Source organism: Echeneis naucrates, chromosome 19, assembly GCF_900963305.1.
Source record: "Echeneis naucrates chromosome 19, fEcheNa1.1, whole genome shotgun sequence".
NCBI classification, from domain to species: Eukaryota; Metazoa; Chordata; class Actinopteri; order Carangiformes; family Echeneidae; genus Echeneis; species Echeneis naucrates.
The window spans coordinates 2,506,963-2,521,486 of NC_042529.1; the positions used below are offsets into that span (position 1 = coordinate 2,506,963).

Consider the following 14,524-nt stretch of genomic DNA (forward strand, 5'->3'; position numbering starts at 1 on the left):
ACACTTGACCTCCGATAACAGAGACAGCAAAGATGTGCAAATAGTTTATTGGTGGATCGACAGTCAAAGGATATTTAATGTATACACTCTGTGGCAGAAGAATAATTTGACAAGCAGATTAGATAGATTCAGAATTATTCCGTAGAGCTTGATTCTTCATAAACCATGAAAAATCATCAACTCAAGAAAGATATGGTTCATGAATCCTCAACCAGAGAAAGGATTCAAACTGACAAACATTAACTTAAATCTACGCGCACACACACACACACCACAAACAATGTCAAATCAACATATGTATATTTCAGTAAACTCCTCTTCCATAAAAAGCGATCAAATGAAATAAAATGTACTTGGTTCCACTAAGAGATTATGGAATGTATTGTTGGAGACATTTAGGCTGAGATTAGCGCTAATTGACGGTTGCTTGCTTTTTGTTGGCGATTTAATGACAAACTAGGACTAAAATAATAATAAAAAAAAAATGCAGGCAAGAGTGTTAAAACAGTGACGCAAAGCGCAGTTTTTTGTTTGTTTTTGTTTTTTTTAAACTCTCCACTGTGACTGTGCTAAGACACAATGACACGACTCGTCTCTAAAGCTTCTACCTGTCATGCAGGTGTCTTCTAAAAAGCCGTAGAAAACATCTGAAGTCTGAACAGTTATCCGTTCGGACAAAGTTTTGTATACATTCCACATGTCAACGTCTAAAATAACAGTACTCTGATACAGAAAAAGATTGCATTGTTTAGGCAGATTTCACTACGATAATCAAGAGAAAGGTCATAAATATTGTCTGTTGTTCCTACTACCGCACCGCTGACCCTTATAAGAACCGAGGACGTCCACGTAGCTCCAGTAGCATCATCTGAAAACGAGAGCTGGCTGTTCAGAACGCTTCTATCTCTGTGACACTCAGGGATATTCACTTTCGCAGCTCTGTTTTCTGAGAAGAATCAAGCCAAGCCCTGACAGAAGGCGGTTATTTTTCAGCGCAGAGGGAAGCAGCTACGACAGCCACACAAACACTACAATGAAGAGCTGAATTACACACTTTCCACCTGTCAAAACTACAGCTCCTACGCTCATTTTCACCAACACAGTAAAGCTCTATGGCCCAGGTAGACGAGGCATGGCGAAGGTTAACCACTAATTCAGAATCATTTACAAGTGTGAGTGTATATATATATGTATATATGGTTGATTTCATCAAAAATGTTGAAGCTAAATTAAAGGCAAAGGCAGGAGAAGCCGTTCACGAATGCTTGCGTCACTCTAATCAGCAGCGTTCAGGAAATAAATGCGCCTAGATTTGTAATCCATGTTTTTTTTGTGACATTTTTGTCCCATTGGTCCAAATAAACTATCCACCCTTTGAAAAATCTGTGATATGAATCATAAATATGTTTTCTTTCTTTCTTCTTTAAATTAAAATCAAAAGTAAACCCAGACACTGCAAAGGGTGAGATGCAATTCAAATATTTTCTTTGCAACCCCCCACCCCCCCTCAGCGCTGAGCGTCGACCACTTCCTTCTGGCTGTCCTCAGCCATCTGCACCAGCTCGTTGACGGTGTGCAGCAGGCTGTAGCTGTGCTTCCTCAGCAGCCGCTGGTTGAGCCGCTGGTCTCTGAAGCCCATCTCCAGCAGCATGGCCATCATGGAAGGGTCCTGCCTGGCAGCTGGCTCGATGCCTCGCTGGAGGGGAGGAATGAAAACGATGAGAAGAGGCAAGGAAAAGCTCCATTGAGCAGATGGAAACTGCAGAGATGGGTGATGATTGTTTCTGGGTTTGTTAAACATACACAAAGTGGTCACAAAAAATAATCTGTGCCCAGACGCAATTCACAAAAAAAGACCCAGGAAATGTAGTAACGTTTCTGACATGAAGCGCCAACTGTGCACATTTGGTATATAAAGATTTGATAGTTTGCTGTAGGCTGTACCTGTATGGAACAGTTTGGTCCAGTGAACAGAGCCTTATAAGCGGACGCTGCCACAGAGAGGGCCCCCTTGACGAGCCCCTCTGTGATGCCTCCTTGGCCCCTGGTTCAGAAACATAGATGTGGTTACACTTTGCAGGATTATGAGGAACTATGTCTTCTGGTTTGCATCGTTACTGGCAAAAAGACACAAATAATATGTATATACTGAAAGCTTTTTTTTACGATGTTTAGATTAAATAGATGAATATTTCACCTTGGCTGCAGCGAATTGCTGGGCCTGGGGTTGTACGTCTCAAAGGCACTGGATGCTGAGCCTGCTGATCTGGATAGACCAGATGACACTGCAGAAGGAAGGAGGACATGACAACACACACGTCCACACTTAATATTAGATTCTCCTGCTGAAGCAACAGATCCTGAAAGCCAGAATGCTGTCTCATTTCCTGTCTTAAGAACAAAGAGCAGAATGCCTTTCTGTTCTCACGTCAACAGAGTCAAGCACAGCGCAAATTATAAGACAGCTCTTTAAGGTCAGTGGCTCTAATTACAGATCGTGACAGATCTAAAATATTTATTTCATTGGCAGCGAGTAAAACTGGTTAAATATGAACAGTATCACATACTGTACCGTGACACTAATGTGCTTGTATCCAGTGAATCAAACTCACCATTTAAGTGGACCCTTGGTTGGTGTGGCTCATAAGGTTCACAGGCTGGAGGACTGGGGTCCTCGGCCAGGTACAGTGCCTCAGACCTGAAACACCCCGTTAAACCTTCAGTTAACCAGAAAAGGCTGGATAAAGTTGTTTTTTTTTTTTTTGGATAAAAAAGGTAGATGTCCATGTCTAAACCTTTCTGCCTACACAAAACATATACAATACAATGAAATGGCGTTTACTAATGCTGGCAGGTTTCTGAACAACAGGGGGTCATTAGGCAGAGCCACCATCTGACCTGGGGGAGTAGAGGGCCGGTGGTGACAGCAGCTGGGGCTCAGGCAGAATCGGCAGAGCCACCACTTCGGGGGTGAGTGTCACAGCGTCCAGGGTCTGCGAGGCGCACAGCATCTGGTTGACACTGCTGTGGATGGGAGAGGCGGGTGGAGGCCAGACATTCACGGAGGAATCCTCGGCGGTGACCAACTCCCGTTTCGGCAGGTTGGAATCCTCTTCTTCTGCCTGCTGTTTATCTGGGTTGGCTGAGTTCACAGCAGCGGTGGCGGTCTCAGCAGCAGCAGCAGCGGCGGCGGCGGCGGCGGCATCAGGCTGTGACATAGCAGAGCTGTACATGGACTCCCCCAGAGGACGGCTGGTGTCAAAGCAGTCTGGGAGGACGATGATATAGTCGTCGCAGGAGGAGACTGAGGAGGTCTGGCTGCTGACCTGAGACACGGGAGGAAGAGATGGTAACATTTATCGACTTGGATTCGAGACAGACCTTTTTAATCTTCCTCCATCTTTAATTTTAGTTTTCATAAACTCAGCCAACGATTTCAGGCTTTACTGATTTTACCAACATCTAACTAATCAAACAGTCATAATTAGTGTCGAACGTATTAGCTGCTGTCTTTTTTGAAGTCCTGACAGTTTATTTTAAGGTTCAGTTTCTGAACGCTTTGACACTTTTACAGTATTTATAAAAAAAAAAAAGGAACGGAAATCTCACGTCCACGAATGTGGCACCTTTAATCCTCACCTCATCCCAGTCCTCTCCTCTGGTTCCACCCTCCTCTTTCTCCTCTTGAGATTCCTTCACATTTTGTATGTCATCCAAAACCAGGACTTCTTCGTCTGTGTTATCATGATGCAAGCTGATATGCAGGTTTTCATTTACTGGTTCTTGAAGAAGAGCTTAAAAACACAGACATCCAAACCAAGAGGTGAGGCTCCATCAATTTATAAATAACAACCAGAAATATCTGAAGACCTGTTGGAAATGAACAGAATCGTGGAGGTCATTCTCTTACCTGGCCTTGTCTTCTCGTCTTGGGTGATCTGGTTGAGACCTGTGCTGGGAGGCAGAGCTGAACTCTCCAGTCTTATGGCACAGATCTCCTCTTTTCCCTCTTGCGGCTGCTCTGGCTCCTCAGCCTCCACTGCTCTCACGAAACCAAATGTGGGACCGCGTGAAACAACTGAAATAACACACGGGAGGCCAGAAAAAACCAGAGAAAACATTACACCATAACCTTTAAACAAAACACAGCTTTGTTGGGTTGGCTTGGTGATGGAGAATAATCCAGCCCAGGTTCCTCACCTTGCGGTTTGTGGCTGCTCTGATGAACTCTGCGCAGGGGTTTATGATCGGGGGCTTCCTCCAGCGCGAGGGATCGGATCACCGTTTCACAGAGGAACTGGGCTCCACTGATCTCCTCCTCGCGCTCCTCCTCCTGGGCCGCAGGCTCCAGAGACTCCCCCTGCTGCCTTAGTTTCACTCCTATTCAAAATACACCAAAACTTATCATATGCTAAAACAATCCACTTCTCATTCACACACACTTCTACGGCTGTTTTGAATCTTCTTACCAAAAATCTTTCTGACCCCTGTGACCTCTGTGTCTTCCTTTATCTGTGAAATTATGGCCTTCTCCAGGACTGGTGGATCATGGGGCAGCGGGGATATACAGGGTGTTAAATCTACCCCAGGTGGAGAAAACCCAATGCTGTTAATACACATTGTGTGTTAATGTTAAACATTTGTGTTTCAGGCATCCTTTAATGCTTACCAACAGGGGTGTTATTAGGAACCTTCTCCAGCTCCTGCACTATATTTATATCCAGCAACTCAAAGGACAGCAGATCCTAAAAAAAAAAAAAAAAAAATCTAAAATACAGCAATTTTTCCCTTTTTCATCTGGAAATTTTTTCTGCTTTAATGATTTTGCCAACTTGAAATCGAAGCAGTGCAAAAGATGTGTTGAAGGAATCTACTTTTGAATGTGTTTTTACTGCAGATGAAGGGCAGAGCTTTGAGTGAGCACCTGTGCAGTCAGCAGGTCGACTGAGGGGAAGTAGTAGTCTTCATGGTCAAGGTCTACAGACCTGACCTCCGTCTCCTTATCCACTGGCCTCACCTCCTCCTTCTGGAGCACAAACAACAATGGCATCCTTATGGCATACACATCAAATTTTTCTGTTGTTAACACTACAAACTGCACACAAAACGTCACGTCAAGTCTGCTGTCTTATTCAGCTTGACCTTTACTTTCAATTATTTAGACAATAATAATATATATATGTATATATTAATAATAATTTTAATGTGTTTTTTGTTGTATTCTTTTCTTCTTTCATTTTTTTAGTCATTTCACTGAATACATGTGAAGAGCCCTATAAACTATCATTATTAAACTGTCTGTGGTAAAACAGGTAATCACTGAGTGCCTAAAACAAAATGCAAATCGCAGTTTCCCATATGTAATTTTTAAATTTTCAAATAACTAATGTAAAATCCCCCCCCCCCCAAAAAAAAAAAAAAACAGCAGATAATCCCCACAATTTGACAACAGGAAACAGTATTTTTTTTTCTTTGTCTTTGAAAAAATCATTTTGATCTTCAATAAATGTAATGTCAACAGCCGGAGCTGTACAGGGTGTCAGTGGTTAGCAGACTTGCCAGTCTTTTGTTCTGTTGTCCAAGTGTGTTGCGGGTGTTGCTGGGGTCGACGACGATGCTGCACCACACGCGCGGGCCAAACTGACACCCGCAGTGCGCCAGCCGCCAGTGGGAGGTGTACGTCCCCTCCATCACCGGAGCGAGAAAGGCCACACTGACCACTCCCACCTGTCCAGGCAGCAGTAAAGGGACTGGCACCTCCCTCTTCTTCTCTGACGCCAGGCCGAGGTTTCCCCACATGAACACTAGCTGGGTGCACGCACACACATACACAAAACACAAAATAGAAAAACACATGCGAAAAAAAGCACAAAGACAAGAGCATGCAAGTCACACAACAGAAAGAGTGCAAGCAGTCAAGTGAGAGACGCACGCGCACACACGCACACACATTCAAACAATGACAAAGACTTAAAAACTTAAACCACACAGATTCAACTTAATTCAAATAATAAACAAAAATACATTAGTTGTATTAGGCTGGGTAAGAAATCTTAGCTGGTGTTAGTGGATATCAGAAGCTGAGTGGGGGCTCGATGTGGAAGCGAGGGGGGCAGAGAAAGAGTGGGGCCTGTCCTCTCGGTGGGTGGGAGGGGGTACCTTAGTCTCTGAGGTCCAGCTGATAGTGCCCGAGTTCCTCATCTTCCAGTATTTGATGAACTTGGTACCAGGCTCCAGACGGGTGCCGTCAGGCAGATTTTCATCCAGAAACAAGGCAGCCATAGTGGGCACCAAGGACGTGTGCGAGACCCCGGGACCCCTAGTTTCAAGTGTACAGAGCATTGTTGAAAATAGCCCTGGTTTCTTATAATACCCATCTCTTTTGTTCTCTACGAATCAAAAAAGCAGGACCCCAGATTTTTTTTGCAGCTCAAAAGCATTTTTCTTAGAAAATCTATGAAGCAGCAGCAGCAGTTTTCACATTGAGGTAGTTCCAACATTTTCCACCACCCCAGAGCAGCCAGCGACACACTTATACAGACTAGATTACAAAGATGGCATATTTTGATTTCTTTTCTTGGAAAAAAAAAAAAAAAAAAAGGACTTTTTTTGCATCCATGCTGGGTTTGAGGTACCCGGCACTGTCGGACGCCCTTCCGGGGTGGCGCTTACTCTGGACTGGAGGCCTGGGGATCAGGGACCGGGGCAGGGATGGGGCCTTGGGCTGGGGCTGGACCTGAGGCTGTTTCTGAGGCAGCGGGGGGGGGCAGGGCTGGGACCTGGGTGGATGTGGAGGCCATGTTTGTCAGGTTGGCTCTGCCTGAGGTAGAGGGCCCGCTCCACTGCAGCCCCCTCTTCTCCAGTCTCAGTTTCTTCTTGATTTCCTTCACTTCGGCTCTTAGCTGCCTCCTTTCTGCTTTGAGGCGCTGTCGCTCGGCCTTGCGAACTGTCCTGTCTCCTCGCCTTGGGAACCTGGTTTGAAATGTCATCAGGAACACCTATTTGTGGACTATCCAAAGTTTGTTTTCCAAGAACAAAACACATTCACACTTGTAATTCATGACTTACAGAAACCTAGAGGCTAAAGCATTACGAAACCCTGCTCTGGATCTACTTTCCTCCATTAACATACAAGTAGTGATAGCAAGAGGGCACTGTTGTTAGTAAAAAAACAAAAAAATAACAGTTTCAACTGTCTCTGGGTTTTACCTTAACTCTCCCGACATTCCATGCTCGGGGATGGAGAGAGGTGTCTTGGTTCTCACAAGGTTGTGGCTGGGGTCATGGCTATGGCGGCACATCTCACACAGGATGCAGGACGTGCACACGCTGGCAGGGGAAAAAGCCAACAGAAACATCAGCACTAACGGTCATGTAGCCATATAAAGGCTGAACACACAAGAACATACAGCAGATGAAGGACCAACTCACAAAATGGTATAAAGGTCTTTAAAAAAAAAAAAAAATCAATAAAAGTAAATAAATGATTACTGCCACTCAATGAGGCAACATTTTCTGAATGTTTGTCGTGCATCATTAAAACTAAGAGACTAGAACATATGTTGTAAGTGCTGTAGTTCTCTGGCGTTGAAGAATTGAACTCAAAATTTTACTTACTTGCTTGCTTGCCTGCCTAAATATGTCGTTGTACGTCAATATGTTAAATATATTCTGTAAAATTTGACTGCTCTAAATTCTCTGGAGGTCTTGAATGCATACCTGCATTTGTAGGCCCCCTCGGAAGTGAGTTTGTTGCAGCTGCTGCAGTTTGGGGTGTAGCCAAGGGACCCATTGGAAGTGGAGGGGCCTGGCCTGGGCCCTATGGGTCCACCAACAGCTCCACAGGCCTCGTGGGGTCCGTCAGAGGACTTGTGGGTGCAACATTGGCCAGAAAAGTCGGTGCACATCCTTTCAACCACTTCTTTAACCACCTCGTCCTTAAACTACAACAAAAAATGTGTTTAGTGTTGATGTTAACAGCCACCATCTGTCAAGGTGATGTCAGGGTTTCATGTCAACATCTTTACCTTCTCCATATATGATCTAAACCACATGGGAGGAGGCTCATCTTCTGGTTTGTTACCCTTGTTGTCTTTTGCTGTGACCTACATTACAAACATATCACCTTGATTAGTTCAGTTAGATTACATAAAATATTTAAATTATTTCATGCATTCAGAAAACTTTTAAAACTTACAGAACTGTCTTTGAAATATAAGGCAATAAAAAGTGTAATGTAATCTTTAAATTAATTGGAAATGTGTATTCACTGAAGCGCAAAAAAACATTGTAAAACCGGGCACATGTGAGAATCTACAAGGAGAGGAAACAGGAGAATATTTTTGCTTCCTTACAGCTTCTCGGTCCGGGGTGACCTGGGTGCCCTTGTCCACAGTCTTGACCCTGGAAGGATAAGGAGGAGCTGGTCGGAGATCTCCTTTCAGCTCCTTCACCTCGGTCTTGAGTGGACCCCCGCAGGCCTGTCCTTTCATCTTGTACACGTTCATATGCAGCTGGTTCCCCTGCTTCTCTGCACTCTGAAAGGAAAATAAGAAGCAAACACAAATCACAGGACAGACATGGAGGCATGTAAATCACACAGAGAACAATATTTTATTTTGCCATTAAATTACTGTTCATAAAACATAATTACATATAATTAGAGCAACAAACTGTAGTTGTATCTTTGGTATTTCCTATCATTTGTGTATTTATTACAACTGTTTGATGGAGAATGCCGTTAGACTTGAATAAGTGCATATTTGTCTTTGTCTTAAATACAGTAACAGAGTACAACCTGTCTGTATAGGTGATGAGATGTGATACGTCATGTGAATGAGTTGTATTGTCTTCACTATCATCAGTGATGCAGCAAAGCTTAGCTGAATTTGGTTTGATATCTACATGATCCGTGATACATATTTCTCTGGTAAGGACTGAGACTTGTGTCATGCAAATTTAATCCTGTCATAATATTTCTCTGCAGAAACCCAGCACAGTCCCGAGTACCTTGATGGCTTCTTCATATTCATCTGAAACAAAGTAAAACAATATGTTACAGTTTTTTCACGGCTGCAAGTAATGACATAGCCATAACAATTCTTTGTTCTAAAAAAAAAAAAAAAAAAAAAAAAAAAAAGTCCTAAAAGAATGAAAAATTGACACCACATCTTAAAATGCCTTGTTAAAAATAAGTAATATTAAACAAAGAAAGATAATCATACATCAGTATTAGGATGCAACTCATCCTTGACAATCAGCAATTATTTTCTTGATAAAATAATTAGTTGTTTCATCTAAAGAAGAGAAAATCCCATCTCATGGCTGTCCATATATTTAGCTGTCATATGACATGAAATGATGAATTAATTTCTTCAAGTTAAGAAATTACTTCGGATATGAGTCATATGTTCCTTGGTTATGACATTTCAACAATCCACTGATCTACCTCCTACTTCAAAGTCATAAAACACAGAAAAACGACCTCACCTTGACTGTTTATGCAGATCTGTAAGAGGGAATGAGATCGAAATAAGTAAACAAGACAGCTTTAGAGCTCTGCATCAAGAGTAAAAACACAGATTTGAACCTCCTGACTTACCTCTTCATTGTCCTCATCGAAGTATTTCACTTGAAAGTGGTTGATCCCAAAAGAAGCTTTGATCTGAAACAGCAGACAACATGTCAGAAAAACCTGTTTCTGTGTTATGGAGACGACAATAGTGGCACACTGGTAAATACCACCCCCCCTCTTTCTTTCCCTCTCTCCAACAGCCACTTACTGCCCCTGGCTAAAAAAAAAAAAGGCAAAACAATGAGCCAAAAAATAAAGGGGGACATTTCCGCTTAAAAACAAACACTGACATCCACATTTTGTTGTTGTTGTTGTTGTTGTTTTTCTTAAATCGTGCGGACACGGACTCCACTCGTCCTTCAGGTGGTCTTTTGTTTACGTGTCTCAGGCCCCGTCTGGGCCTGCATGCATGCCTGTTTCCAAACTGCGCCAGCGGTGAGCTAAAGCTAGCAGCTAAAGCTAACAGCTCACCCAGGCTTCGACCGCTTCCCACTCCAGCTTGTCCAGATCCTGAGCCAGAAACCGCTTCACGTTGCCCCGGAAGTTGACTTTAATGGTGACGGGGAGCCCCATGGCGGCCGTTCAGGAGCGGATAAACGGCGGGCATTTGCGGGTGACGGCCGACCCTGTTTGGTTTTGTTTTTGTTTTTTGTTTTTTTATATATTCCCCCCCAGAGTTGTTGCCCTCGACTTGTCTTCTCTTGTTTACATCGTCAGCTGCGTCGGGAAAAATACAGTGACGTCTCTTCCTCTTCCTCACGTGGCTCCGCCGCTGGTCGGCGAACCGGACTGAAGGCGCACTGGCGGCCCCTGCCGGCCGAGGAGGCAGCTGCAGCTCTACGATTAAATATATGGATGGATAGATGGATAGATAGATAGATAGATAGATAGATAGATAGATAGATAGATAGATAGATAGATAGATAGATAGATAGATAGATAGATGTATGGATAGATGCATAGATGCATAGATAGAGATATAGATAGGTAGATGGATAGATAGATGGATAGATAGATAGATGGATGGATAGATGGATGCATAGATAGATAGATAGATGGATAAATTGATTGATAGATTGATAGATGGATAGATTGATTGATAGATTATAGATTGATGGATAGATGAATAGATAACAAAAAATAAGAGTGACATTAGGATCAAGACAAGGGTTGTAAGCGTAACAGCAAAAACATTTTATATTTTGATCATATATTTTGATAAAGGCACACAAAATGACTCAAATGGACCAAAAAGTGAGTTGTTTAAATCTGTTCTCTTGTGTATTATTGTGTCGACTCCTGATGTTTGGGTTTCAAGCCCTCCATTTGCGCATGCGCTGTGAAAACCTCGCGTCATGTCGCACGTCCATGTCGTCATCTTTAAGCTCCCACAAGTGTGGCTGACAAGTAACAAGCCGCACGTTTACAGGTGAGTTTAATGCTGTTGGGACAATCGTTCTTCGCCTATTTGACAACATAAGATGTCTTCACTCCTCAAGGTGGACAATGAAATCAAAACCAAGGTAAGACGCGACTTCCGGGGAGCCCGTGTCGGGTTACGCGACATGTAGTTGTTGTTTGCGTTAGCTCGCTAGCATGTTAGCCGCATTTTAATAGCAGGACGTGCTGCGGCTAACGGCGGCTAACCGGCCGGTTTCCCGCCTGTTAAAGTTCACCTGTCAAACCTGCAGACAGGTGTTTTCTCACAGCGACGCCAAGTTTTGGGAACTGGGAAGGAAAACATATTGTTTGGTCGCTGTGCAGTTTGATTGACTGCTGCTTTCGGTGGAGCACATGCACTAACGAAGGCCTTGGCGAGCATGTTAGCCGACTGCAACGGCGTCAAGTCACAGATTGTAATCTTCATGTCTCCACTAATGATTATTTATCCAGCCACAGTATAAATTCAGCCCAGAGGTCAGCCACTCTGTAGCTGCCAGTGCTAATTAACCAAACACAAACGCATGTTCACCTACAGCTCAGTCATCATTATTTTAAGTGAAAGATGCTAAAGAGAGAATCCAAAACACAGAAGGTGCAAGAATGCTAAAATTACATGGAAACACAACAACTCGTGTAAATAAAAGAAAAAACAGTAGCTAATAAATATAATAGGGTGTTGCAGACAATATGGTGTTAGGATTCTCAAACAAGGGCAGAAAAAGGCCCCACATTTTCTAAACTCTCATTGACTTTTGTGAGGAGACATTTTTAATCTTTAAAACAAATACCAGGTTAGCTGTGAGTGTTTGAATTGATTTTCACTTTCAGCTTTTAAAGCTCTTAATAGACAGATTTTCTGCTTACATCTCTTAACTTCTGAGTCTGCTTGCTGCTTGAAATCTTCCAGTCCCAACATGTCACTACTGACTGTGCCTTTGTCGTCCAGTTGTTTCTATGATTCACTGATATGACATTGATATGTGAATGTGCTTGTCAAGGAAAAATTTGTGTCTTTGTATATGCTCCATTTTGGCCATGGCTGGCTTTAACAGGGTGACCTGGATAAGGTTTTAATCTGATTTTTGGACTCTTGTTTTCTGTGTTGGCAGGTCGATGCATTCAGGGAACGTATCACTGCAGAGGTAAGTATTGGCCAACCTGTGTGCAGTGTTACAAATAGATTAGTGTCGTCATGCAATCAAAACTTTGTTTTTCTTTCAGGCAGAGGATCTAGTTGCAAATTTTTTCCCAAATAAGTTACTGGAACTCGATCACTTCCTTAAGGTTAGTAGTTAGTAGCTTATTAGACCAAATTCACACAATACTGCCTCAGATCTGAGTGGGTGGTATGGATGAAAAATGCATTTTATACACTATAAATCTTCTGGCAATCAGTTGAAAATCCTTCATGGATAGTTGCTACAGTAATGACGAAGTCAATCAGCAGAAAATTGACTGCAACAATTTAGATAATTAGCTTTAGAAAGCTTGCACATTCGCATAGCCTCACAGTAGATATCATCACACCACCCACCCTAATCTTGTTACACATCATAAAGCATAATTAGCTCAGCTGTTATCCCTGTTGCTTTTCAGGATCCAATCATAAACATCACTGAACTGAAGGAGATACACTCGGAGATAAATCTGACAGTGCCAGACCCCATCTTGCTCTCAAACCTGCATGATGGGCTAGAAGCGGTGAGGCTCCAATTTTAGAGTTTAATTGAATCCTCAGTTGTCACAGTGCCTCCTGTATGAGCAGATGTGATAAATGGTGCCTGATCTGTTTTATCACCTTCTTTCACAGCAAAATGCCAAAAAGAGGAAGCTCGAGGATGGAGGTGGGGAGGACATGGGTGAGTGTGAAACTAATTAACAGAATTAGAATTAACAGCAAGCAGATGAATTCTAGTAACTAAACGTGTATATCTGCGTAAAGGGACATAATTCAAATAGCAGATTCTAATAAAATGAAAAGGTCTTACCTACTGACTTGAATAAGTTTCACACACTTTGACCTTTTATATTTTTAAAAATCTCACCCATCTCTTCTCTTGCCTTCTTTCCCAGTGACAGGCACCAAGGTCTTTGTCATGCCTGGTGGGATGATGAAGAGCAATGCTAACCTTGTTGACCTTATTGAAAAGGTCAAGCCTGAGATCAGGACGCTCATAGAGAAATGTAACACAGTAAGTAAAGGGACAATCAAACTGTTATCACGGCTGGAATAAATTATGATTTTTATTTATTTATTTTTTTAAAGAAAGCCATTATTTCTCAGACATTTTCTGTACATTGTGACTTTCCAGATGTTGCATTCTCCATCCCCTTAGCACTTTGCATTTCTTCTGCAGGTCAAAATGTGGGTTCAACTGCTCATCCCAAGGATAGAGGATGGCAACAATTTTGGCGTGTCAATCCAGGAGGAGACGGTAGCTGAACTCAGAACAGTTGAAGGAGAGGCAGCATCTTACCTCGACCAGATATCAAGGTTTGAGGAAACACTTGGTTGTACGTAATGCACCTGATATATTAGCCACATACATAATACATGTATATAATTAGTTTCTTTGTCTGTCTAGATACTACATCACAAGGGCAAAGCTTGTTTCTAAAATAGCAAAATATCCACATGTGGTAAGTGAATTTAAGAAATAATCAAACACAGAATACAGTTAAACATTATTAATAACATTTAAAAAATGACCAGGAGGACTATCGGCGCACGGTAACTGAGATCGACGAGAAAGAATACATCAGTCTGAAGATCATAGTTTCGGAGCTCAGAAATCAATACGTAAGTCCACCAATCATCATATTTCATACGGCCGACTTAACTCAGGTGTTCTATTTTTCCCTTCTGTCACACTGTCTTTTTTTTTTTTTTTAAATCAATACAGGTAACGTTACATGACATGATTCTGAAGAACATTGAGAAGATCAAGAGGCCTCGAAGCAGTAATGCTGATGCATTGTACTGATGTTCATTCAGCCACCTCAGCCTCCACCCCTCCGCCCCTCCACCCCGTCTCCCCGCCCTGCCTGTTGAGCTACAGTAGCCCGGCCCTGGTCCGAAGGACGACACCTAGACATTCAGCCTTTTCGACACAATCGTCACAGCCCTGTACAAAAACACAGCTTCCATAGATGGACATGACGCTAATGTTCCTTTTTTTTGTTTCGTTTTAATTGTAAAATATTTTTCTTGTTTTAAGCCCTTTGAAGACAAACATTCTCTCAGACAAGGGGAGATAGATTATAGACAACAAAAAGCGCTATGTATTTTTTAATTTTAATTAAACATTTTGTCCTCATTTCTCTGTGAAATTGCTTCATTTGTAGCTCTTACAAAGGTTCAGAACAGCGTGGTTGAATGTTTCTTTAAGTCTTTCATTAGACTGACTGTATCTGTTGGAAAGTGGTTGTTGGAGATGCAGCACAAAAGCTTTTCTCTCCCCTCTCTCTCCCTCCTGACATTGTACATTACATAGTATAGTGGTTAAA

The 14,524-nt window shown here is 42.5% G+C and overlaps 2 protein-coding genes across 3 annotated transcripts; one reads left to right on the top strand and one right to left on the bottom strand.

Annotated features, from left to right (window-relative positions):
- Positions 1-31: 31 nt before the first annotated feature.
- On the bottom strand, positions 32-10,301 carry nbr1a (NBR1 autophagy cargo receptor a). Its single transcript, XM_029528201.1, has 22 exons — positions 10,046-10,301; positions 9,602-9,664; positions 9,490-9,508; positions 9,010-9,032; positions 8,355-8,537; positions 8,028-8,105; positions 7,720-7,943; positions 7,210-7,329; positions 6,673-6,972; positions 6,160-6,319; positions 5,560-5,808; positions 4,925-5,026; positions 4,670-4,745; positions 4,470-4,580; positions 4,201-4,380; positions 3,911-4,078; positions 3,640-3,794; positions 2,899-3,326; positions 2,613-2,698; positions 2,198-2,285; positions 1,945-2,044; positions 32-1,696 (listed from the first exon to the last, which is right to left on the bottom strand). The coding sequence occupies exons 1-22, from the start codon at positions 10,145-10,147 to the stop codon at positions 1,508-1,510; spliced, it is 3,204 nt and encodes a 1,067-aa protein (XP_029384061.1). The 5' UTR covers positions 10,148-10,301; the 3' UTR covers positions 32-1,507.
- Positions 10,302-10,965: 664 nt separating this feature from the next.
- Positions 10,966-14,334, top strand: psme3 (proteasome activator subunit 3). Of its 2 annotated transcripts, none has more exons than XM_029527741.1 (10): positions 10,966-11,097; positions 12,127-12,159; positions 12,239-12,301; positions 12,614-12,718; positions 12,828-12,876; positions 13,091-13,209; positions 13,354-13,511; positions 13,603-13,657; positions 13,731-13,817; positions 13,921-14,334. In XM_029527741.1, the coding sequence occupies exons 1-10, from the start codon at positions 11,056-11,058 to the stop codon at positions 13,999-14,001; spliced, it is 792 nt and encodes a 263-aa protein (XP_029383601.1). In that variant the 5' UTR covers positions 10,966-11,055; the 3' UTR covers positions 14,002-14,334. The 2 variants fall into 2 exon arrangements, with proteins under 2 accessions (XP_029383601.1, XP_029383602.1); XM_029527742.1 differs by having other exon boundaries at positions 13,375-13,511.
- The last annotated feature ends 190 nt before the right edge of the window (positions 14,335-14,524 follow it).

What these genes read in the sequence shown, in the direction of transcription:
- psme3 (XM_029527741.1), top strand. Translation starts at nt 11,056, where the DNA reads ATGTCTTCACTCCTCAAGGTGGACAATGAAATCAAAACCAAG. An exon ending in ACAATGAAATCAAAACCAAG is followed by an intron (nt 11,098 to 12,126) that starts GTAAGACGCGAC and finishes CTGTGTTGGCAG; the next exon opens with GTCGATGCATTCAGGGAACG. An exon ending in TCATAGAGAAATGTAACACA is followed by an intron (nt 13,210 to 13,353) that starts GTAAGTAAAGGG and finishes CCATCCCCTTAG; the next exon opens with CACTTTGCATTTCTTCTGCA.
- nbr1a (XM_029528201.1), bottom strand. Translation starts at nt 10,147, where the DNA reads ATGGGGCTCCCCGTCACCATTAAAGTCAACTTCCGGGGCAACGTGAAG. An exon ending in CCCCAGGCCTCCAGTCCAGA is followed by an intron (nt 6,320 to 6,672) that starts GTAAGCGCCACC and finishes ACTTGAAACTAG; the next exon opens with GGGTCCCGGGGTCTCGCACA. An exon ending in TCCTAATAACACCCCTGTTG is followed by an intron (nt 4,581 to 4,669) that starts GTAAGCATTAAA and finishes CACCTGGGGTAG; the next exon opens with ATTTAACACCCTGTATATCC.